The sequence below is a fragment of the Coregonus clupeaformis genome, chromosome 1 (assembly GCF_020615455.1).
Source record: "Coregonus clupeaformis isolate EN_2021a chromosome 1, ASM2061545v1, whole genome shotgun sequence".
Classification (NCBI taxonomy): Eukaryota; Metazoa; Chordata; class Actinopteri; order Salmoniformes; family Salmonidae; genus Coregonus; species Coregonus clupeaformis.
Window position 1 is genome coordinate 10120718 of NC_059192.1, and position 26552 is coordinate 10147269.

At 40.9% G+C, this 26552-nt stretch overlaps 1 protein-coding gene across 1 annotated transcript in view; it reads left to right on the plus strand.

The window, feature by feature from the left end:
• LOC121583774 (voltage-dependent T-type calcium channel subunit alpha-1G-like) overlaps positions 1–26552 on the plus strand; it is a 206764-nt gene that overhangs the window by 118876 nt on the left and 61336 nt on the right. The window contains exon 19 of the mRNA XM_045226451.1: positions 15165–15233. Coding sequence (XP_045082386.1) covers positions 15165–15233 — 69 coding nt within the window. The remainder of the gene's footprint in view (positions 1–15164; positions 15234–26552) is intronic.

Consider the following 26552-nt stretch of genomic DNA (forward strand, 5'->3'; position numbering starts at 1 on the left):
ATTTGAATATAAAAATGGATTTTATCAAACAAAACTATGCTACATTTTATCTCTGGGACCCTTAGGATGACAAATCAGAGCAACATTACTGAATGTAAGTACACTATTTACCTTCAGAGGTGAATGTATCAAACCAGTTGAAATGTTCCGTATTGACTGTCCTTCATGTCTTAAAGTAATGATGGACTGTCATTTCTCTTTGCTTATTTGAGCTGTTCTTGCCATAATATGCAATTGGTCTTTTGCCACCTTGTCACCTTGTCACAACACAACACAACTCATTCCACAAATTAACTTTAAGAAGAAGGCAAACCTGTTAATTGAAATGCATTCTAGGTGACTACCTCATGCAGCTGGTTGAGAGAATACCAAGAGTGTGCAAAGCTGTCATCAAGGCAAAGGGTGGCTACTTTGAAGAATCTAAAATCTAAAATATATTTTGATTTGTTTAACACTTTTTTGGTTTACTACATGATTCCATATGTGTTATTTCATAGTGTTGATGTCTTCACTATTATTCTACAGTGTAGAAAATAGTAAAACTAAAGAAAAACCCTTGAATGAGTAGGTGTGTCCAAACTTTTGACTGGTAGTGTACATATTGGATTTCTATTAATAATTTAAATATAATTTATATTTTTCAACTCTGCTGTGATGTTTCACCAAAGTTCTTAACCTGTCTATTCTCATAGCTTCTACAGATTGTAAATTAAAGAGAAACATTGTTGCTAAAAGTATTATTATATTATTGATCAATTGACTATGACCTTTCAAACCAACCAGTAGTGCTATCTGCAGAGTTAAATGTTACAATTACAATTACAGTTACAATTATTCAGCCATTCCTGGACCTGTGACCAAAAACAAGCTACATATGGACAGCACCAAAATAAATGATCTAATGACTGTCTCTTCACAGCAAAATCTGTAGAGCTGGGTAGGTTGTATCCACCATATATATAAAATTCTATTGTTTTCAATAATTTGTATAATAATTTAAATTGAAAAATTCTAAATTTTGAATCCGGCGTCGTTTTGCGTATCAGTTCAAAAACCATGTGCGATGGAATCTGTACATCGAAAATCTCTTCCCAACTATTTTGCAATCTCTAATCTATCTTTTTGGTCCTTAAATGAAACTGGTGTACTTTTTTATTTCTCACCAATTTTGGTATTTAATGCAGGGCCGACAGACAAGTTCCTTACGTTTTCCCCCTTCCACTTGCCTCTTACATTTTTTAGGTAATGCTGAAATTAGTTGGTTGTATTTTGGGTAGAGCAGACATTTCCATATATGTTTGTTAGCTGCATGTGTGACATAACTCCACCAGTCCTATTTATGATATAATTTACAAAGATTATACCTTTTTTAAACATTTAATCGAAAATACAGTTTTTTTTTATCAATTAGTATATTCGAGTTTAACCACAATATTTGTTGTATTATTTGTTCTGTCTTTTCTGGTGGATTAAACTGAAATTGCAACCAACCTTCTATAGGTTGTTTTAAAAATAGCTTTATTTTGGAGATGATTTCATTTTCAAATAACCAAAAGTGAGAGGTTGTAATCTGAATAAAGGGAAAAGGGTCATTCTTGAACATGGGGTGAGACATTCTATTTTTTTTTTTTTTTTTTTTTTCGGGGGATGGATCAGCTTAATATGGCAGATAGATTGTATCTTCTATCAATGTAATTGTCTGCATCACTTCCAATCCCCCATGTTTTTTATTTATTTTTTATATATATATATTCCCCTTTATTACTTTTCAACCCCACCATCCTTTCCCTACTTGGAGTAAATTAGTGAACAACAACGCCCAGGCCTCTACTTCCGGTCTATACTTACTATCTACACCTTATGGACAGAGTTAATTTTACAATAATTCTATATATATATATATATATATATATATATATATATATACATATACACACATATATACATATATACATATATATATATATATACATATACATATCTACCTATTTTTTTGCTCCTGAACTTCTTCTACTCTCAACCTCTCCGATCATTTTCATGATGTCCATCCGGTTTGCTTCTAAATGCCATATCTTTCTAACTGTGCTCTTTCCCAAAAGCTCCCAACATACAACCTATATACTTATTATGGACACAGTATGCTTACATTATTAGCTATCTTTGTTATTATTTGTTGTTATTTGTTATTAGTCCCATCCTTCAACTCTATTCAATACCACCCATCTATCTCTTAACACCATCCATATAGGATTTCTATTTGCCATATATATTTCAACCATACTGTGATGTTTTACAAAAGTTCTGAACCTTTCTATTCTCATTGCTTCTACAGATTGTGAATTAAAAATAAACATTTTTGCTAAAAGTATTATTATATTATTGATTGATTGACTATGACTTTTCAGATCACCCAGTAATGCTATCTGCAAGGTTAGTTCCAGGTAAATATTGCAATCCTTTAGCCATTCCTGGACCTGTGTCCAAAAACAAGCTACAAATGGACAGAACCAAAACAAATGATCTAATGATTCTATCTCTTCACAGCAAAATCTGCAGAGCTGGGAAGATTGTATCCCCCATATAAATAACATTCTATTGGTAGCAAGAATTTTATATAATAATTTAAATTGAAAGATTCTAATTTTTGAATCCGGTGTCGCTTTTGCGTGTCAGTTCATAAACACTATGCCATGGGATCGGTACGTCAAAGATCTCTTCCCAACTATTTTGCAATCTATATGGGACTGCTGTCAATCCTTTGGTCCTTAAGTGAAACTGATATACTTTTTTATTTATCACAGTTTTCCTTAACCAATTATGTTCTTTAATGCAAGGCCGACAGACAAGTTCCTTACTTTCTCCCCCTTCAACTTTCCTCTTCCACTTTTGCGGTAAGGCTGCAATTATTTGGTTGTAATTTTGGATAGAGCAGACATTTCCATCTGTTTTTATTAGCTGCATGTGCGACATAACTCCACCAGTCCTACCGATGATATCATTTACGAAGATTATACCTTTTTTAAACATTCTGTCAATAAATATAGGTTTTTTGTCAATTAGTATATTTGAATTTAACCACAATATTTGTTGCATTATTTGTTCTGTTGTTTCTGGAGGATTAAATTGAAATTGCAACCAACTTTCTATGGCTTGTTTTAGAAATAGTGACATTTGGGAGATTATTTCCTTTTCAAATAACTGAAAGTGAGAGGTTGTAATCTGAATAAAGGGAAAAAGGCCTTTCTTGAACAGTGGGTGAGACAATCTTACTAATTTGCTTGAGAACCAGTTCGGATTTAAGTATAACTTTTGGATGACTGAAGATTTTAGTGATAGGTCTAATGCTTTAATATTTAATAATTTCTGTCCTCCGAATTCATATTCATTATATAAATATGCTCTTTTAATTTTGTCTGGCTTGCCGTTCCAAATAAAATTGAATATTTTTTTCTCATATAATTTAAAAAACTGTTTGCTAGGTGTAGGCAAGACCATAAGCAAATAGGTCAACTGGGATAATACTAAAGAGTTAATCAGGGTGATTTTTCCACAAATTGACAGGTATTTTCCTTTCCATGGTAGTAAGATCTTATCTATTTTTGCTAACTTTCTATTAAAATTTATTGAAGTGAGATCATTTATTTCCTTTGGGATATGTATTCCGAGTATATCCACATCACCATCAGACCATTTTATTGGTAAACTACATGGTAATGTAAAAATTGTATTTTTTAGTGATCCAATACGTAATATAGTACATTTGTCATAATTTGGTTTTAATCCAGAGAGGTTAGAAAATGTATCTAGATCCTCTATGAGGCTGTGGAGGGATTCTAGTTGTGGATCTAAAAGAAAACATGAATCATCTGCGTACAATGACACCTTTGTTTTTAAGCCCTGTATTTCTAATCCTCTGATATTATTATTGGATCTGATTTTAATAGCTAACATCTCGATGGCCACAATAAATAGATATGCCGATAGTGGACAACCTTGTTTCACTCCTCTTGACAGTTTGAAACTTTCTGAGAAATAGCCATTATTTACTATTTTACACCTAGGGTTACTATACATGATTTTGACCCATTTTATAAGAGATTCTCCAAAATTGAAATGCTCCAGGCATTTATATATGAATTCCAGTCGAACTTTATCAAATGCCTTTTCCGAAGTCTGCTATGAATAGCAGGCCTGGTTTCCCATATTTTCCATAGTGTTCTATTGTTTCCAATACTTGCCTTATATTGTCTCCAATGTATCTTCCATGTAAAAAACCCTGTCTGATTAGAATGAATAATATCCGACAATACCTTTTTAATTCTATGCGCTATACATTTTGCTAGGATTTTTGCATCACAACACTGAAGTGTAAGGGGCCTCCAATTTTGTAAATGGACTGGATCTTTATATTTTCCACTTGTATCCTGTTTCAGTAATAATGAGATCAGACCTTCTTCTTGAGTGTCAGATAATCTACCATTTACATAGGAGTGGTTAAAACATGCTAATAACGGTCCTCTTAGTATTTCAAAAAGGTTTGGTATACCTCGATTGGTATGCCATCCAACCCTGGAGTTTTCCCCGGACTTAAAGTCTTTAATTGCATCCAGAAGTTCCTCCTCTGTAATTTCACCTTCACATGAGTCTTTCTGTGTGGCTGTTAATTTGACATTATCAATAGGAAAAAATCTCTACAATTAGCTTCAGTTAGAGGAGATGGAGGCGACTGAAAAGAAAACATATGCTTAAAATACTTTGTTTCTTCCTTCAAACTATCATTAGGTGAATTATGGGTGACTCCGTCAATTGTAACCAGTTTCATTAAGTTCTTTTGGTAGCATTCCTATGTTGAAGATTAAAAAAGAATTTTGTGCATTTTTCCCCCATATTCCATCCAGTTTGCTTTATTTTTATAATATATTACACTTGATCTTTCTTGAATAAGTTTTTCCATTTCTTTTTGTTTTTCCTCTAATTTATTCTGAGCCTCTATGTTACAGTTTTTATTGCCATTTATCTGTTCTGTTAGACTTTCTATCTCTTTTGACCTAAATTGCTTTTGTTTTCGAGATGAGTACTGAATTGCATGGCCTCTAAAGGCACATTTAAAGGTGTCCCATACAATAAGGGGATTCGCTGTACCTAAGTTATGTTGGAAAAAGTCAGTTATAAATTCCTTTGTTCTAATTATAAATAAATTATCATCTAATAGGCTTTGATTAAATTTCCAATATCCTCAGCCACGTGGAAATTCAGTCAGAGTAATGTATATGCCTATTATATGATGGTCCGACCGCATTCTGTCCCCTATCAACACTTTTTTTACTTTTGGTGCCAACGAGAATGAGATAAGAAAGAAGTCAAGACGACTAGCTTGATTCAGTCTCCGCCATGTATATCTCACTAGATCAGCATATTTAAGCCTCCATATATCTACTAGTTCTAATGTATCCATGACATTCACAATTTCCTTAAGAGCATGTGGGTGATTGTTTGTGGTGTGATTTCCTTTTCGGTCCATTGAGCTATTTAAAACAGTATTATAATCCCCCACCATAATAATATTGTCTTGAGTTGCTTGCAGGCTTGATAATTTATTATATATATTGTCAAAGAATTGTGGATCATCATTATTTGGTCCGTAGAAGGTTAATGAGCCATATCTGTTTATTGTCCAATACCATATTTAAAATAATCCATCTACCTTGCGTATCTATTTGGACAATTTGCACATTCGGATCGAAATTACTATTAATTAATATCATCACCCCTTTTGAATTTCTTTTGCCCATGGGAGAAGTATATTTCCCCCCATTCTTTTTTCCACGCTACTTCATCTCGAATTGTTGAATGAGTTTCCTGTATACAATAGATATTATATTCCTTCTCTTTGAGCCATGTAAATATTGTTCTTCTTTTGTTATTATCAGCTAAGCCATTACAATTATAACTGGCTATACTTATTTCACCATACACCATAATGAGATACAAGTTTCAAGTCTATTTATCATTATATATGTTTGTAAATTTACCAATGAAAAATAGCGTAATGATTGAGTGTCCATATAGCTGTACCGTGATATTTGCATTGCTACGGAGTAACCCTTCAGTTGTTCTCCACTAATTCCCCCGCTAAATCCCCTCCCCATCCCAAGTTGAGCCGTCATCCCAGTGATCAGCATCCCCCCCACGTCCCTCCGTATCCCTTAGGCCCTGAGAGGCCAGGACCCATCCATCGAAAACAGCACACAGTGCCACCCACAAAACAGAAGCAGGTTAACCGCCAAAAGCATTTCCAATGCTTTCACCTCTCTATATATATATCTATATAACTATTATTATTTTTTTTATTATGCATATCCTATTTTCCATCATTATCAATTAATATGCGTAATAATGTCGGCAGTTCACGCATAGGATTCTAACATATAACCAGGATTGCCATTGTATTACATTTAATTCATTGACATTCTTACTAATTTGCTAGAGAACCTGTTCGGATTTAAGTATAACTTTTGTATGACTGACGCCTTTAGTGAGAGGTCTAATGCTTTAATATTTAATAATTTCTGCCCTCTGAATTCATATTCATTATATAAATTGCCCCTTTTAATTTTGTCTGGTTTGTATTCCAAATAAAATTGAATATTTTTTGCTCACATAATTTTTAAAAGGTTGCTTGGTGTACGCAAGACCATAAGCAAATGCGTAAACTGGGATATGACTAAAGAGTTAATCAGGGTGATTTTCCTTTCCATGGTAGCAAGATCTTATCTTTCTATGCTAACTTTCTATTAAAATGTATTGGAGTGAGATAATTTCTTTCTTTCGGGATATGTATACCGAGTATGTCCACATCATCATCAGACCATTTTATTGGTAAACTACATGGTAATATATATTTTTTATTTTTTTGTGATCCAATACGTAATATAGTACATTTATCATAATTTGGTTGTAATCCAGAGAGGTTAGAAAATGTATCTAGATCCTCTATGAGGCTGTGGAGGGATCCAAATTGTGGATTTAAAAGAAAACATGAATCATCACCTTTGTTTTTAAGCCCTGGATTTCTAACCCCTTGATATTATTGTTGGATCTGACTTTAATAGCTAACATTTTGATGGCCATAATAAATCAATATGCCAATAGTGGACAACCTTGTTTTACTCCTCTTGACAGTTTAAACTTTTTGAGAAGTAGCCATTATTTACTAGTTTACACATATGGTTACTATACATAACTTTAACCCATTTTATGAGAAATTCTCCAAAACGGAAATATTCCAGGCATTTATATACAGTGGGGAGAACAAGTATTTGATATGCTGCCGATTTTACAGGTTTTCCTACTTACAAATCATGTAGAGGTCTGTAATTTTTATCATAGGTACACTTCAACTGTGAGAGACGGAATCTAAAATAAAAATCCAGAAAATCACATTGTATGGTTTTTAAATAATTAATTTGCATTTTATTGCATGACATACAGTGAGGGAAAAAAGTATTTGATCCCCTGCTGATTTTGTACGTTTGCCCACTGACAAAGAAATGATCAGTCTATAATTTTAATGGTAGGTTTATTTGAACAGTGAGAGACAGAATAACAACAACAAAATCCTGAAAAAACCATGTCAAAAATGTTATAAATTGATTTGCATTTTAATGAGGGAAATAAGTATTTGACCCCCTCTCAATCAGAAAGATTTCTGGCTCCCAGGTGTCTTTTATACAGGCAACGAGCTGAGATTAGGAGCACACTCTTAAAGGGAGTGCTCCTAATCTCAACTCGTTACCTGTATAAAAGACACCTGTCCACAGAAGCAATCAATCAATCAGATTCCACACTCTCCACCATGGCCAAGACCAAGGAGCTCTCCAAGGATGTTAGGGACAAGATTGTAGACCTACACAAGGCTGGAAAGGGCTACAAGACCATCGGCAAGCAGCTTGGTGAGAAGGTGACAACAGTTGGTGCGATTATTCACAAATGGAAGAAACACAAAATACCTGTCAATCTCCCTCGGCCTGGGGCTCCATGCAAGATCTCACCTCGTGGAGTTGCAATGATCATGAGAACAGTGAGGAATCAGCTCAGAAGGCCGTGAGGAATGATCTCAAGGCAGCTGTGACCATAGTCACCAAGAAAACAATTGGTAACACACTACGCCGTGAAGGACTGAAATCCTGCAGCGCCCACAAGGTCCCCCTGCTCAAGAAAGTACATATACAGGCCCATCTGAAGTTTGCCAATGAACATCTGCATGATTCAGAGGAGAACTGGGTGAAAGTGTTGTGGTCAGATGAGACCAAAATCGAGCTCTTTGGCATCAACTCAACTCGCCGTGTTTGGAGGAGGAGGAATGTTGCCTATGACCCTAAGAACACCATTCCCACCGTCAAACATGGAGGTGGAAACGTTATGCTTTGGGGGTGTTTTTCTGCTAAGGGGACAGGACAACTTCACCGCATCAAAGGGACGATGGACAGGGCCATGTACCGTCAAATCTTGGGTGAGAACCTCCTTCCCTCAGCCAGGGCATTGAAAATGGCTCGTGGATGGGTATTCCAGCATGACAATGACCCAAAACACATGGCCAAGGCAACAAAGGAGTGGCTCAAGAAGGGGCACATTAACGTCCTGGAGTGGCCTAGCCAGTCTCCAGACCTTAATCCCATAGAAAATCTGTGGAGGGAGCTGAAGGTTCGAGTTGTCAAACGTCAGCCTCGTAACCTTAATGACTTGGAGAAGATCTGCAAAGAGGAGTGGGACAAAATCCCTCCTGAGATGTGTGCAAACCTGGTGGCCAACTACAAGAAACGTCTGACCTCTGTGATTGCCAACAAGGGTTTTGCCACCAAGTACTAAGTCATGTTTTACAGAGGGGTCAAATACTTATTTCCCTCATTAAAATGCAAATAAATTTATAACATTTTTGACATGCGTTTTTCTGGATTTTTTTGTTGTTATTCTGTCTCTCACTGTTCAAATAAACCTACCATTAAAATTATAGACTGATCATGTCTTTGTCAGTGGGCAAACGTACAAAATCAGCAGGGGATCAAATACTTGTTTCCCTCACTGTAAGTATTTGATCACCTACCAACCAGTAAGAATTCCGGCTCTCACAGACCTGTTAGTTTTTATTTAAGAAGCCCTCCTGTTCTCCACTCATTACCTGTATTAACTGCACCTGTTTGAACTCGTTACCTGTATAAAAGACACCTCTCCACACACTCAATCAAACAGACTCCAACCTCTCCACAATGGCCAAGACCAGAGAGCTGTGTAAGGACATTGGGGATACAATTGTAGACCTGCACAAGGCTGGGATGGGCTACAGGACAATGGGCAAGCAGCTTGGTGAGAAGGCAACAACTGTTGGTGCAATTATTAGAAAATGGAAGAAGTTCAAGATGACGGTCAATCACCCTCGGTCTGGGGCTCCATGCAAGATCTCACCTCGTGGGGCATCAATGATCATGAGGAAAGTGAGGGATCAGCCCAGAACTACACGGCAGGACCTGGTCAATGACCTGAAGAGAGCTGGGACCACACTCTCAAAGAAAACCATTAGTAACACACTACGCCATCATGGATTAAAATCCTGCAGCGCACGCAAGGTCCCCCTGCTCAAGCCAGCGCATGTCCAGGCCCGTCTGAAGTTTGCCAATGACCATCTGGATGATCCAGAGGAGGAATGGGAGAAGGTCATGTGGTCTGATGAGACAAAAATAGAGCTTTTTGGTCTAAACTCCACTCGCTGTGTTTGGAGGAAGAAGAAGGATGAGTACAACCCAAAGAACACCATCCCAACCGTGAAGCATGGAGGTGGAAACATCATTCTTTGGGGATGCTTTTCTGCAAAGGGGACAGGATGACTGCACCGTATTGAGGGGAGGATGGATGGGGCCATGTATCGCGAGATCTTGGCCAACAACCTCCTTCCCTCAGTAAGAGCATTGAAGATGGGTCGTGGCTGGGTCTTCCATCATGACAATGTCCCGAAACACACAGCCAAGGCAACTAAGGAGTGGCTCCGTAAGAAGCATCTCAAGGTCCTGGAGTGGCCTAGCCAGTCTCCAGACCTGAACCCAATAGAAAATCTTTGGAGGGAGCTGAAAGTCCGTATTGCCCAGCGACAGCCCCGAAACCTGAAGGATCTGGAGAAGGTCTGTATGGAGGAGTGGGCCAAAATCCCTGCTGCAGAGTGTGCAAACCTGGTCAAGAACTACAGGAAACATATGATCTCTGTAATTGCAAACAAAGGTTTCTGTATCAAATATTAAGTTCTGCTTTTCTGATGTATTAAATACTTACGTCATGCAATAAAATGCAAATTGATTACTTAAAAATCATACAATGTGATTTTCAGGATTTTAGATTCTGTCTCTCACAGTTGAAGTGTACCTATGATAAAAAGTACAGACCTCTGTAAGTAGGAAAACCTGCAAAATCGGCAGTGTATCAAATACTTGTTCTCCCCACTGTATATAAATGCCTGGAATATTTCCGGTACTTGTCTTATATTATCTCCAATGTATCGTCCATGTAAAAAACCTGTCTGATTAGGATGAATAATATCCGACAATACCTTTTTAATTCTATGTTCCAATCCAAGTGCCAGTGCCGTTTAGCAAACTTTGTTGGATGATGTGAAAATAGAGCTCTTTGGCCACTGACACCAAATCAAATCGAATCAAATTTTATTTGCCACATGCACCGAATACAACAGGTGTAGACATTACAGTGAAATGCTTACTTACAAGCCCTTAACCAACAATGCAGTTTTTAAAGAAACATGTAAAATAAAGTGTTAATTAAGAAAAAAGAAAAAAAAGAAAAGCAAATAGCTAAAGTGCAGCAGAAAAATAAAATAGCAGTAGGGAGGCTATATACAGGGGGGTACTGGTACAGAGTCAATGTGCGGGGGCACCGACTAGCCAAGGTAATTGAGGTCATATGTACATGTGGGTAGAGTTAAAGTGACTATGCATAAATAGTAAACAGAGTAGCAGCAGCGTAAAAGAGGGGGATGGGGTGGGGGTCCGGGTAGTCATGATTAGCTGTTCAGGAGTCTTAGGGGTAGAAGCTGTTGAGAAGCCTTTTGGACCGAGACTCCGGTACTGTTGCCATGCGGTAGCAGAGAGAACAGTCTATAACTAGGGTGGCTTGAGTCTTTGACAATTTTTAGGGCCTTCCTCTGACACCGCCTGGTATAGAGATCCTGGATGGCAGGAAGCTTGACCCCAGTGATGTACTGGGCCGTACGCACTACCCTCTGTAGTGCCTTGCGGTCAGAGACCGAGCAGTTGCCATAACAGGCGGTGATGCAACCAGTCAGGATGCTCTCGATGGTGCAGCTGTATAACTTTCTGAGGATCTGAGGACCCATGCCAAATCTTTTCAGTCTCCTGAGGGGGAATAGGTTTTGTCATGCCCTCTCCACGACTGTCTTGGTGTGTTTGGACCATGATAGTTTGTTGGTGATGTGGACACCAAGGAACTTGAAACTCTCAACCTGCTCCACTACAGCCCCATCGTTGAGAATGGGGGCGTGCTCAGTCCTCTTTTTTTTTCTGTAGTCCACAATCATCTCCTTTGTCTTGATCACGTTGAGGGAGAGGTTGTTATCCTGGCACCACACGGCCAGGTCTCTGACCTCCTCCATATAGGCTGTCTCATCGTTGTCGTGATCAGTCCTACCACTGTTGTGTCGTCTGCAAACTTAATGATGGTGTTGGAGTCGTGCTTGGCCATGCAGTCATGAGTGAACAGGGAGTACAGGAGGGGACTGAGCACGCACCCCTGAGGGGCCCCGTGTTGAGGATCAGCGTGGCAGACGTGTTGTTACCTACTCTTAACACCTGGGGTCGGCCCGTCAGGAAGTCCAGGATCCAGTTGCAGAGGGAGGTGTTTAGTCCCAGGATCCTTAGCTTATTGATGAGCTTTGAGGGCACTATGGTGTTGAACGCTGAGCTGTAGTCAATGAATAACATTCTCACGTAGGTGTTCCTCTTGTCCAGGTGGGAAAGGGCAGTGTGGAGTGCAATAGAGATTGCATCATCTTTGGATCTGTTGGGGCGGTATGCAAATTGGAGTGGGTCTAGGGTTTATGGGATAATGGTGTTGATGTGAGCCATAACCAGCCTTTCAAAGCACTTCATGGCTACAGACGTGAGTGCTACGGGTCGGCAGTCATTTAGGCAGGTTATCTTAGTGTCCTTGGGCACAGGGACTATGGTGGTCTGCTTGAAACATGTTGGTATTACAGATTCAGTCAGGGACATGTTGAAAATGTCAGTGAAGACACTTGCCAGTTGGTCAGCACATGCTCAGAATACACGTCCTGGTAATCCGTCTGGCCCTGCAGCCTTGTGAATGTTGACCTGCTTAAAAGTCTTACTCACATCGGCTACGGAGAGCGTGATCACATAGTCATCCGGAACAGCTGATGCTCTCATGCATGTAGTGGGTTTGGCGTCGAAATGAGAATGCATGAAACCCATTGAAAACATGTGGTTTGAATTGAATAGGGCAGTCCATAAGCTCAGATGAAGGATATCAAGTATCTGTCAATGAATCTGTATGGAGGAATGGTCTAGGATCCCTCCCAATGTGTTCTCCAACTTCTAAAACATTTTAGAGAAAGGCTCAGTATTCGAATATGCCTCAGTATTTCAAGTCTTTATTTTATAAAGTAATGTTTATCAAGGGTGTCAATAATTTCGGACCCCACTGTATATACTTCCAACGGAACTTATTTTACCTGTGCCATTTACACAGCTGTAAACAACAATTTGTAAACAACAATTTGTTTCTCTTATGCATTTGCAGAACAATACATTTCTCCTTTGGTTATGATGACATTTAGTGTGGAATGTTGGGTGAATAATTGGTTTAGTGTCTAGAAAGTTGTTCCCCACCTTGGCACCACGTTTCATAACGTGGTTGTCAGGCTTTGATGGTTTAACACCACGGCAAACAACAGTTGCTTAGTTACTGGTGTTTGGTTCATGAAATGAATTCATGGTACAACAGACATTTATCAAATGTTCCATCTTTAGGAGTTATTATGAGATTGACTGGGCTTGAAAATAATGAATAATGTCGACACCTGTTTTTTCATAACTGATTGTATATTGAGGCATGTAATATAGGAAATGAGAGAAGAGGAGTGAGGAAAGGAAGGAGAGGCCAGGAGAGAGGAAAGGAAGGAGAGGCTAGGAGAGAGTAAAGGAAGGAGAGGAGAGAGGAAAGGAAGGAGAGGCTAGGAGAAGGAAAGGAAGGAGAGGCTAGGAGAGAGGAAAGGAAGGAGAGGCTAGGAGAGAGGTAAGGAAGGAGAGGCTAGGAGAGAGGAAAGGAAGGAGAGGCTAGGAGAGAGGAAAGGAAGGAGAGGCTAGGAGAGAGGAAAGGAAGGAGAGGCTAGGAGAGAGGAAAGGAAGGAGAGGCTAGGAGAAGGAAAGGAAGGAGAGGCTAGGAGAGAGGAAAGGAAGGAGAGGCTAGGAGAGGGGAAAGGAAGGAGAGGCTAGGAGAGAGGAAAGGAAGGAGAGGCTAGGAGAAGGAAAGGAAGGAGAGGCTAGGAGAGAGGAAAGGAAGGAGAGGCTAGGAGAGAGGAAAGGAAGGAGAGGCTAGGAGAGAGGTAATGAAGGAGAGGCTAGGAGAAGGAAAAGACAGGAGAGGCTAGGAGAAGGAAAGGAATGAGAGGCTAGGAGAAGGAAAGGAAGGAGAGGCTAGGAGAGAGGAAAGGAAGGAGAGGCTAGGAGAGAGGAAAGGAAGGAGAGGCTAGGAGAGAGGAAAGGAAGGAGAGGCTAGGAGAGAGGAAAGGAAGGAGAGGCTAGGAGAAGGAAAGGAAGGATAGGCTAGGAGAGAGGAAAGGAAGGAGAGGCTAGGAGAGAGGAAAGGAAGGAGAGGCTAGGAGAGAGGTAAGGAAGGAGAGGCTAGGAGAGAGGAAAGGACAGGAGAGGCTAGGAGAGACGAAAGGAAGGAGAGGCTAGGAGAGAGGTAAGGAAGGAGAGGCTAGGAGAGAGGTAATGAAGGAGAGGCTAGGAGAAGGAAAAGACAGGAGAGGCTAGGAGAAGGAAAGGAAGGAGAGGCTAGGAGAAGGAAAGGAAGGAGAGGCTAGGAGAGAGGAAAGGAAGGAGAGGCTAGGAGAGAGGAAAGGAAGGAGAGGCTAGGAGAAGGAAAGGAAGGAGAGGAGAGAGGTAATGAAGGAGAGGCTAGGAGAACGAAAGGAAGGAGAGGCTAGGAGAGAGGAAAGGAAGGAGAGGCTAGGAGAAGGAAAGGAAGGAGAGGAGAGAGGTAATGAAGGAGAGGCTAGGAGAACGAAAGGAAGGAGAGGCTAGGAGAGAGGAAAGGAAGGAGAGGCTAGGAGAGAGGTAATGAAGGAGAGGCTAGGAGAAGGAAAGGAAGGAGAGGCTAGGAGAAGGAAAAGACAGGAGAGGCTAGGAGAAGGAAAGGACAGGAGATCTAATGTGGTAGTCATTTGGTGACATGCCTCAGCAGAAGATAGAGGGATGAGAAATAGATGAGTTGAGGGATAGAGATGTTTTACTCTTTTAAGGAGCCCTCTGTGTCTGTCACTGTCTTTTGGAATCTCCTATCTTTCTATTTTTATTTCACTCTCACTCACTGTCAGAATATATATAGCAAAGTTAATCCTAAATTACTTTAGAGGTGACTCAGTCGTGTATTTTTTGTATTTTGTCATTACTCACTTTGCTCTCTCTCTCTCTCTCTCTCTCTCTCTCTCTCTCTCTCTCTCTCTCTCTCTCTCTCTCTCTCTCTCTCTCTCTCTCTCTCTCTCTCTCTCTTTTATGTCTCCCTCTCTCTGTCTTTGTCTCTGTCTCTCCCTCTCTCTTCCTCTCTCTCTCTCTCTCTCTCTCTCTCTCTCTCTCTCTCTCTCTCTCTCTCTCTCTCTCTCTCTCTCTCTCTCTCTCTCTCTCGCTCGCTCGCTCGCTCGCTCGCTCTCTCTCTCTCTCGCTCTCTCTTTTTATGTCTCCCTCTCTCTGTCTTTGTCTCTCTCTCTGTCTCTCCCTCTCTCTTCCTTCCTCTCTCTCTCTCTCTCTCTCTCTCTCTCTCTCTCTCTCTCTCTCTCTCTCTCTCTCTCTCTCTCTCTCTCTCTCTCTCTCTCTCTCTCTCTCTCTCTCTCTCTCTCTCTGCAGGAGCGCATCTTCCTCACGTTATCCAACTACATCTTCACAGCGATCTTCGTGGCGGAAATGACAGTAAAGGTAAGGACGTGTTGGGTAGGAGCTGCCCGTAGGCATAGATCTAGGAAAACCTTACCCGAATCCTAACCTTTACAATCAGAGTGAAACAATGCCAAACTGACCTTAGATCAGTGTTGTTATCCTACTCTTCTTAGGACTCCTCATAAGCCTATGGGGGGGAGAAGGGGGAGAGAGAAGGAAAGTACCATTTTAGTGTTTCCAACGGTCATCATTTTGAGTGAGATGAGAAAATAGAGCCTAGCAAATACTTCAAGTACCTGAAGTACCTTAGATAGCTTAGATTGCTTACATAGCTTACATAGTTTAGATAGCTTAGATGACAGAAATATCTTAAAGGTCCAACGCAGCCATTTTCATCTGATTATCAAATAATTTCTGGGTAACAATTAAGTACCTTACTGTCATTGTTTTCAGTGAAAATGGTCAAAAAGAAACAAAAATAGCTTCTTAGCAAAGAGCAATTTCTCAAGCATGATTTTTGCCTAGACTGTCTGGGAGTGGTCTGAGTGGGGAGGGGAAAACTGAAAATGTGCTGTTATTGGCAGAGAGGTTTGGAACTTTATTTCTTATTGGTCTATTAACTCATTTAATGCATGGTGATGTCACCAGGAAGGCCAAAACACCATCCCAGCAAAACAGGCTGAAATTTAAGCTGCTACACTATAAGGGCATTATCATAGTTTTCACAATTTCACAGTATTATTCCAACCTCATAGTGTGGAAATATATACACTGCATCTGGACACTGCAAAAGTATAATTCCAAAGTCATGGGCATTAATATGGAGTTGGTCCCCCCTTTGCTGCTATAACAGCCTCCACTCTTATAGCTTTCCACTAGATGTTGGAACATTGCTGCGGGGACTTGCTTCCATTCAGCCACAAGAGCATTAGTGAGGTCTGGCACTGATGTTAGGCGATTAGGCCTGGTTCGCAGTCAGCGTTCCAATTCATCCCAAAGGTGTTCGATGGGGTTGAGGGGCTCTGTGCAGGCCAGTCAAGTTCTTCCACACTGATCTCGACAAACCATTTCTGTATGGACCTCACTTTGTGCACAGAATCGTCTGTAATGTCATTGTATGCTGTAGCGTTAAGATTTCCCTTCACTGGAAGTAAGGGGCCTAGCCTGAACCATGAAAAACAGCCCCAGACCATTATTCCTCCTCCATCAAACTTTTCAGTTGGCACTATGCATTTGGGTAGGTAGTGTTCTCCTAGCATCGGCCAAACATTGATTCGTCCGTCGGACTGCCAGACGGTGAAGCGTGATTCATCACTCCAGAGAACGCGTTTCCACTGCTCCAGAGTCCAATGGTGGCGAGCTTTACACCACTCCAGCTGACACTTGGCATTGCGCATGGTGATATTAGGCTTGTGTGCGGCTGCTCGGCCATGGAAACCTATTTCATGAAGCTCCCGACTAACGTTGCTTCCAGAGACAGTTTGGAACTCAGTAGTGAGTGTTGCAATCGAGGACGGACGATTTTTACGCACTACGCGCTTCAGCACTCAGCGGTCTCATTCTGTGAGCTTGTGTGGCCTACCACTTCATGGCTGAGCCGTTGTTGCTCCTAGACGTTTTCACTTCACAATAACAGAACTTACAGTGGACCGGGGCAGCTCTAGCAGGGCAGAAATTTGACTAACCGACTTGTTGGAAAGGTGGCGTCATATGACGGTGCCACGTTTTAAGTCACTGAGCTCTTCAGTACGGGCCGTTCTACTGCCAATGTTTGTCTATGGAGATTGCATGGCTGTGTGCTCAATTTTATACACCTCTCAGCTACTGGTGTGGCTAAAATAGCCGAATCCACAAATTCTGAAGGGATGTATAACACTGGAAAATCACGTTTTTGACTGGACTGGGAATTTAAGACACAGACCCACATCCATTCTTCAGCTCTACTCTCATTAAAGACCGATACAAAGCATTTAAGAAAACAAACTTTCAGTGTGATACCTGGGTAAGTCTCACACACACAGACACACACACACTATTGAATGGGAGTGAACCAGGGGAGATCGACCGTACCTTCTCATTGAAGCCACAAAAGTTCATTGCCTGCCTTGGTATTGTTAACAGAAAACAGGATCCCCCATTATAGGGAAAGGAAAAGCATCCCGCATTATATTGAAAGGAAAAGCATCCCCCATTATAGTGAAAGGAAAAGCATCCCCCATTGTAGTGAAAGGAAAATCATCCCTCATTATAGTGAAAGGAAAAGCATCCCCCATTATAGTGAAAGGAAAAGCATCCCCCATTATAGTGAAAGGAATAATGTCAATCTTCGTGGTACATTTTAATGTAAATAAAAACATGTTTCGAAGACAATCATTTATATTATTATATTATATATATATATATATATTAATTATACCAATAATTGCTTCTAATACACCAGATATATGTCCTTGAAACGAATATTTTAAAATTGCACACAAAAGGTGTTAATGCAGCCTGCAGTACCACGGTCGGCCTTCAACTTGACTTAGTCAATGAGAGGGGGCAGCACTGAGCTAGCCTGCAACGTCACTTCCTGGAGTAGCTCAAACTGTGCATATTAATTCTCAATGAGACGCCATCTTAACCGACTTCATTTGGCTTCAATGCGCTATTGAGTCTTCACATAGGAATGAATGGTCACGTGATCGTTTTTTGTCCATTCATATATATTGGAGTGAACGCTTGCACACGCACACACACACACACACATACACATTCATCTCTCTCGTCATCACAGACCCTTGCACTCACAGACTCACACACGTGCACACGCACGCACACACACACACACACACACACACACACACACACACACACACACACACACACACACACACACACACACACACACACACACACACACACACACACACACACACACACACACACACACACACACACACACACACACCTTTTAATAATAAATCAAGCCAATATTCAAATGTCCTGGCTTTTGAATTGAGTGCCGTGGCTCGTGGCAGGGGTGAGGAGGGGTGAGGGCAAGAGAAAGTTCACAGGTGTCACTCACTAAGACCTCTATCTCTATTCTAGGGCCCAACGCAACACACACACAAACACACCCGCACGCACACACACACATACATGCACATACACACACGCACACAGACACACACATACAAATTTAGGGCAGACCAACACAAAATGGAAATCATGCCCTGGAATAATGGGGCTCAGGGGAGGTTAATTAATGTCACACAGGAAGTCATACATCTCAGTGGAACTCACAGAGGCATAGGAACCAAAGGCTTTGTAACCTCGACACGTCTTTGTTCGTCAGGGGTTTGATCATTCTCTAAGTAAAATACTGCCTGGTTATATATATATTGTAGATTCATGCCTTAACACTCGGGCGAGGCACAACGTCGTATGCAAATGATCCATCCGGCTGCCTAGTTGAGATGCAGTTTGTTTGTATGGTTATTGTCGTGTCTCAGTCGTTTGTGTAGATTGAAATACGGAAGACAAGTTTTCAACAACAAAAGTTTGTATCACACTTGACTTGTGTGTTTATTAGCTTTTTCTAATCCACAAAATAAACCCAAAACATGACAAGTAACAAAACACTGATAGACAAAGTCTCATACATTTTTTATTTATTTATTTCACCTTTATTTAACCAGGTCAGCCAGTTGAAAACAAGTTCTCATTTACAACTGCGACCTGGCCAAGATAAAGCAAAGCAGTGCGATAAAAACAACAACAACACAGAGTTACATATGGAATAAACAAAAGGTACATTCAATAACACAATGGAACATCTGTACACAGTGTGTGCTAATGTAGTAAGTTATGGAAGTAAGGCATTAAATAAGCCATAGTGCAAAATAATTACAATTTAGTATTAACACTGGAGTGATAGATGTGCAGAAGATGATGTGCAAATATAGATACTGGGGTGCAAATTAGCAAAATATATAACAATGTAAATAACAATATGGGGATGAGGTAGTTGGGTGGGCTAGTCAGACCCGCCGAGAGTAGTGATTATAGTCGGGCGGGCGGGTGCAAGCAGCGTTCGATTGAAGAGCATGCATTTAGTTTTACTACTGGTTAAGAGCAGTTGGAGGCCAAGGAAGGAGGGTTGTATGGCATTGAAGCTCATTTGGAGGTTTGTTAACACAGTGTCCAATGAAGGGCCAGATGTATACAAAATGGTGTCGTCTGCGTAGAGATGGATCTGAGAGTCACCAGCAGCAAGAGCGACATCATTGATATACACAGAGAATAGAGTCGGCCCGAGAATTGAACCCTGTGGCACCCCCATAGAGACTGCCAGAGGTCCAGACAACAGGCCCTCCGATTTGACACATTGAACTCTATCTGAGAAGTAGTTGGTGAACCAGGCGAGGCAGTCATTTGAGAAACCAAGACTATTTAGTCTGCCAATAAGAATGTGGTGATTGACAGAGTCAAAAGCCTTGGCCAGGTCGATGAAGACGACTGCACAATACTGTCTTTTATCGATCGCAGTTATTATATCGTTTAGGACCTTGATCGTGGCTGAGGTGCACCCATGACCAGCTCGGAAACCAGATTGTATAGTGGAGAAGGTACGGTGGGATTCGAAATGGTCGGTGATCTGTTTGTTAACTTGGCTTTCAAATACTTTCGAAAGGCAGGGTAGGATAGATATAGGTCTGTAACTAGAATGTCACCCCCTTTTGAAGAGGGGGATGACTGCGGCAGCTTTCCAATCTCTGGGGATCTCAGACGATACGAAAGAGAGGTTGAACAGGCTAGTAATAGGGGTTGCGACAATTTCGGTGGCTAATTTTAGAAAGGGTCCAGATTGTCTAGCCCAGCTGATTTGTACCAGATTTTGCAGCTCTTTCAGGACATCAGCTATCTGAATTTGGGTGAAGGAGAAGCGGGGGGGTATGGGCAAGTTGCAGTGGAGGGTGCAGAGTTGGTGGCCGGGGTAGGGGTAGCCAGTTGGAAAGCATGGCCAGCCGTAGCAAAATGCTTATTGAAATTCTCGATTATCGTAGGTTTATCGGTGGTGACACTGTTTCCTAGCCTCAGTGCAGTGGGAGTTAGTGCTACAGGATGCACATTTCTGTTTGAAAAAGCTAGCCTTTGCTTTCCTAACTGATCGTGTATATTGGTTCCTGACTTCCCTGAAAAGTTGCATATCGCGGGGGCTGTTCAATGCTAATGCAGTACGCCACAGGAAGTTTTTGTGCTGGACAAGGGTAGTCAAGTCTGGGGTGAACCAGGGGCTATATCTGTTCTTAGTTCTGCATTTTTTGAATGGGGCATACTTATTTAAGATGGAGAGGAAAGCACTTTTGAAGAACATCCAGGCATCCTCTACTGATGGAATGAAGTCAATATCCATCCAGGATACCCGGACCAGGTCAATTAGAAAGGCCTGCTCGCTGAAGTGTTTTAGGGAGTGTCGTTTGACCGCGGACCCATTAAGGACGCAGGCAATGAGGCGGTGATCGCTGAGATCCTGGTTGAAGACAGTGTAGGTGTATTTAGAGGGTAAATTAGTCAGGATGATATCTATGAGGGTGCCCATGTTTATGGATTTAGGGTTGTACCTGGTAGGTTCCTTGATAATTTGTGTGAGATTGAGGGCATCTAGTCTAGATTGTAGGATGGCCGGGGTGTTAAGCATATCCCAGTTTAGGTCACCAAGCAGTACGAACTCTGAGGATAGATGGTGGGCAAGCAATTCACATATGATGTCCAGGGCACAACTGGGGGCTGAGGGGGGTCTGTAGCAAGCGGCAACAGTGAGAGACTTATTTCTGGAAAGGTGGATTTTTAGAAGTAGAAGCTCAAACTGTTTGGGCACAGACCTGGATAGTATGATAGAGCTCTGCAGGCTATCTCTACAGTAGATTGCAACTCCGCCCCCTTTGGCAGTTCTATCTAGACAGAAAATGTTGTAATTCGGGATGGACATTTATGCATTTTTGGTGGCCTTCCTAAGCCAGGATTCAGACACTGCTAGAACATCAGGGTTGGCAGAGTGTGCTAACACAGTGAATAACTCAAATTTGGGGAGGAGGCTTCTGATGTTAACATGCAAGAAACCAAGGCTTTTACGGTTACAGAAGTCAACAAATGATAGCGCAAAAGGAGTAGGAGTGATACTGGGGGCTACAGGGCCTGGGTTAACCTCTACATCACCAGAGGAACAGAGGAGGAATAGTCTTCTACAGTACATTTATGTGTAAAAAAACGCTGAACATCTTTTTGTAATACATACCCCTCCCCATCTTCACAACAACTTTGTCACTATGACTTTACCATGATAATTGACCATCCAATATTATACTTAGGAGTTTAGCTTCCTCAATTTGCTCAATGGTCACATCCTTTATGCACAACTCCAGTTGAGGTTTAGGTCTTAGAGAATGTTTTGGAACAAATACAATGCTTTCAGTTTTAGAAGTATTTAAGACCAGTTTATTATTAATCACCCATTCTGATGCTGGCTGTAACTCCTTATTTAGAATTTCAGTGAGCTCACTGGCTTGGTGTGTTGACATGTAGAGTGTGGAATCATCTGCATACATAGTCATTATTGCTTTGTGTAAGACCAGTGGCAAATCAGTTGTAAAGATAGAGAAGAAAAATGTACCAAGGCAACTGCCCTGAGGGACACCGCACTGTACATATCTGATGTTAGAGAAGCTTTGATTGAAGAACACTCTCTGGATTCTATTGGATAAATAACTCTCCAACCATGTGATGGCAGGTGATGTAAAGCCATAGCAAGTGAGTTTCTTCAAAAACAAATTATATGATCAATAACATCAAAGGCTGCACTGAAATCTAGTAATACAGCTCCAACTATCATCTTATTATTCATTTATTTTAACTAATCATCTGTCATCTGAGTCACTGCAGTACAAGTTCAATGCCCTTCTCTACACTGAGTATAGAAAACATTAAGAACAGTTGCTCTTTCCATGACATAGAATGACCAGGTGAAAACTATGATCCCTTATTGATCTCACTAGTTAAATCCACTTGAACAGTGAAGAGGCGACTCCGGGATGCTGACCTTTTAGGCAGAGTTGCAAAGAAAAAGCCATATCTCAGACTGCCCATCTTAATCTTTTCTTTTTATTGGCCAGTCTGAGATATGGCTTTTTCTTTGCAACTCTGCCTAGAAGGTCAGCATCCCGAAGTCGCCTCTTCACTGTTGATGTTGAGACTGGTGTTTTGCGGGTACTATTTAATGAAGCTGCCAGTTGAGGACCTGTGAGGTGTCTGTTTCTCAAACTAGACACTTTAATGTATTTGTCCTCTTGCTCAGTTGTGCAACGGGGCCCCCCACTCCTCTTTCTATTCTGGTTAGAGCCAGTTTGCGCTGTTCTGTGAAGGGAGTAGTACACAGCGTTGTACGAGATCTTCAGTTTCTTGGCAATCTCTCGCATGGAATAGCCTTCATTTCTGAGAACAAGAATAGACTGACGAGTTTCAGAAAAAAGTTATTTGTTTCTGGCCATTTTGAGCCTGTAATCAAACCCACAATTGCTGATGCTCCAGATACTCAACTAGTCTCAAGAAGGCCAGTTGTATTGCTTCTTTAATCAGCACAACAGTTTTCAGCTGTGCTAACATAATTGGAAAAAAAATGGGTTTTCTAATGATCAATTAGCCTTTTAAAATGATAAACTTGGATTAGCAAACACAACGTGCCATTGGAACACAGGACTGATGGTTGCTGATAATGGGCCACTGTACACCTATGTAGATATTCCATTACAAATCAGCCGTTTCCTGCTACAATTGCCATTTACAACATTAACAATGTCTACACTGTATTTCTGATCAATTTGATGTTATTTTAATGGACAGAAAAATTTGATATTTTTAAGTGACCCCAAACTTTTGAACGGTAGTGTATATATACAGTTGAAGTCGGAAGTTTACATACACCTTAACCAAATACATTTAAATTCAGTTTTTCACAATTCCTGACATTTAATCCTAGTAAAAAATCCCTGTTTTAGGTCAGTTAGGATCACCACTTTATTTTAAGAATGTGAAATGTCAGAATAATAGTAAAGAGAATGTATGTATTTCAGCTTTTATTTCTTTCATCACATTTCCAGTGGGTCAAAAGTTTACATACACTCAATTAGTATTTGGTAGCATTGCCTTTAAATTGCTTAACTTAGGTCAAATGTTTCAGGTAGCCTTCCACAAGCTTCCCACAATAAGTTGGGTGAATTTTGGCCCATTCCTCCTGACAGAGCTGGTGTAACGGAGTCAGGTTTGTAGGCCTCCTTGCTCGCACATGCTTTTTCAGTTCTTCCCACACATTTTCTATAAGATTGAGGTCAGGGCTTTGTGATGACCACTCCAATACCTTGACTTTGTTGTCCTTAAGCCATTTTGCCACAACTTTGGATGTATGCTTGGGGTCAATGTACATTTGGAAGACCCATTTGCGACCAAGCTTTAACTTCCTGACTGATGTCTTGAGATGTTGCTTCAATATATCCACATAATTTTCCTTCCTCACAATGCCATCTATTTTGTAAAGTGCAATAGTCCCTCCTGCAGCAAAACACCCCCACAGCCTGATGCTGCCACCGCCGTGCTTCACGGTTGGGATGGTGTTCTTCGGCTTGCAAGTGTCCCCCTTTTTCCTCCAAATATAACAATGGTCATTATGGCCAAACAGTTCTATTTTTGTTTCATCAGAATAGAGGACATTTCTCCAAAAAGTATGATCTTTGTCCCCATGTGCAGTTGCAAACCGTAGTCTGGCATTTTTATGGCGGTTTTGGAGCAGTGGCTTCTTCCTTGCTGAGCGGCCTTTCAGGTTATGTCGATATAGGACTCATTTTACTATGGATATACAGTGGGGAAAAAAAGTATTTAGTCAGCCACCAATTGTGCAAGTTCTCCCACTTAAAAGATGAGAGAGGCCTGTAATTTTCATCATAGGTACACGTCAACTATGACAGACAAAATGAGAAAAAATAATCCAGAAAATCACATTGTAGGATTTTTAATGAATTTATTTGCAAATTATGGTGGAAAATAAGTATTTGGTCAATAACAAAAGTTTCTCAATACTTTGTTATATACCCTTTGTTGGCAATGACACAGGTCAAACGTTTTCTGTAAGTCTTCACAAGGTTTTCACACACTGTTGCTGGTATTTTGGCCCATTCCTCCATGCAGATCTCCTCTAGAGCAGTGATGTTTTGGGGCTGTCGCTGGGCAACACGGACTTTCAACTCCCTCCAAAGATTTTCTATGGGGTTGAGATCTGGAGACTGGCTAGGCCACTCCAGGACCTTGAAATGCTTCTTACGAAGCCACTCCTTCGTTGCCCGGGCGGTGTGTTTGGGATCATTGTCATGCTGAAAGACCCAGCCACATTTCATCTTCAATGCCCTTGCTGATGGAAGGACGTTTTCACTCAAAATCTCACGATACATGGCCCCATTCATTCTTTCCTTTACACGGATCAGTCGTCCTGGTCCTTTTGCAGAAAAATAGCCCCAAAGCATGATGTTTCCACCCCCATGCTTCACAGTAGGTATGGTGTTCTTTGGATGCAACTCAGCATTATTTGTCCTCCAAACACGACGAGTTGAGTTTTTACAAAAAAGTTATATTTTGGTTTCATCTGACCATATGACATTCTCCCAATCCTCTTCTGGATCATCCAAATGCACTCTAGCAAACTTCAGATGGGCCTGGACATGTACTGGCTTAAGCAGGGGGACACGTCTTTCACTGCAGGATTTGAGTCCCTGGCGGCGTAGTGTGTTACTGATGGTAGGCTTTGTTACTTTGTTCCCAGCTCTCTGCAGGTCATTCACTAGGTCCCCCCGTGTGGTTCTGGGATTTTTGCTCACCGTTCTTGTGATCATTTTGACCCCACAGGGTAAGATCTTGCGTGGAGCCCCAGATCGAGGGAGATTATCAGTGGTCTTGTATGTCTTCCATTTCCTAATAATTGCTCCTACAGTTGATTTCTTCAAACCAAGCTGCTTACCTATTGCATATTCAGTCTTCCCAGCCTGGTGCAGGTCTACAATTTTGTTTCTGGTGTCCTTTGACAGCTCTTTGGTCTTGGCCATAGTGGAGTTTGGAGTGTGACTGTTTGAGGTTGTGGACAGGTGTCTTTTATACTGATAACAAGTTCAAACAGGTGCCATTAATACAGGTAACGAGTGGAGGACAGAGGGGCCTCTTAAAGAAGAAGTTACAGGTCTGTGAGAGCCAGAAATCTTGCTTGTTTGTAGGTGACAAAATACTTATTTTCCACCATAATTTGCAAATAAATTCATTAAAAATCCTACAATGTGATTTTCTGGATTCTTTTTCCTCAATTTGTCTGTCATAGTTGACGTGTACCTATGATGAAAATTACAGGCCTCTCTCATCTTTTTAAGTGGGAGAACTTGCACAATTGGTGGCTGACTAAATACTTTTTTCCCCCACTGTAGATACTTTTATACCTGTTTCCTCCAGCATCTTCACAAGGTCCTTTGCTGTTGTTCTGGGATTTATTTATTACTTTTCGCACCAAAATATGTTTATCTCTAGGAGACAGAATGCGTCTCCTTCCTGAGCAGTATGACGGCTGCGTGGTCCCATGGTGTTTATACTTGCATACTATTGTTTGTACAGATGAACGTGGTACCTTCAGGCATTTGGAAATTACTCCCAAGGATGAACCAGACTTGTGGAGGTCTACAATTCTTTTTCTGAGGTCTTGGCTGATTTCTTTTGATTTTCCCATGATGTCAAGCAAGAGGCACTGAGTTTGAAGGTAGGCCTTGAAATACATCCACAGGTACACCTCCAATTGACTCAAATGATGGCAATTAGCCTTTCAGAAGCTTCTAAAGCCATGACATTACTTTCTGGAATTTTCCAAGCTGTTTAAAGGCACAGTCAACTTAGTGTATGTAAACTTCTGACCCACTGGAATTGTGATACAGTGAATTTTAAGTGAAATAATCTGTCTGTAAACATTTGTTGGAAAAATTACTTGTGTCATGCACAAAGTAGATGTCCAAACCAACTTGCCAAAACTACAGTTTGTTAACAAGAAATTTGTGGAGTGGTTGAAAAACAAGTTTTAATGAGTCCAACCTAAGTGTATGTAATCTTCTGACTTCAACGGTAGATACAGCCTATAGGGAGGAGGTCCGAGACTTGGCCGTGTGGTGCCAGGACAACAACCTCTCCCTCAACTTGATCAAGACAAAGGATATGATTGTGGACTACAAGAAAAAAAAGAGGACTGAGCACGCCCCCATTCTCATCGATGGGGCTGTAGTGGAACAGGTTGAGAGCTTC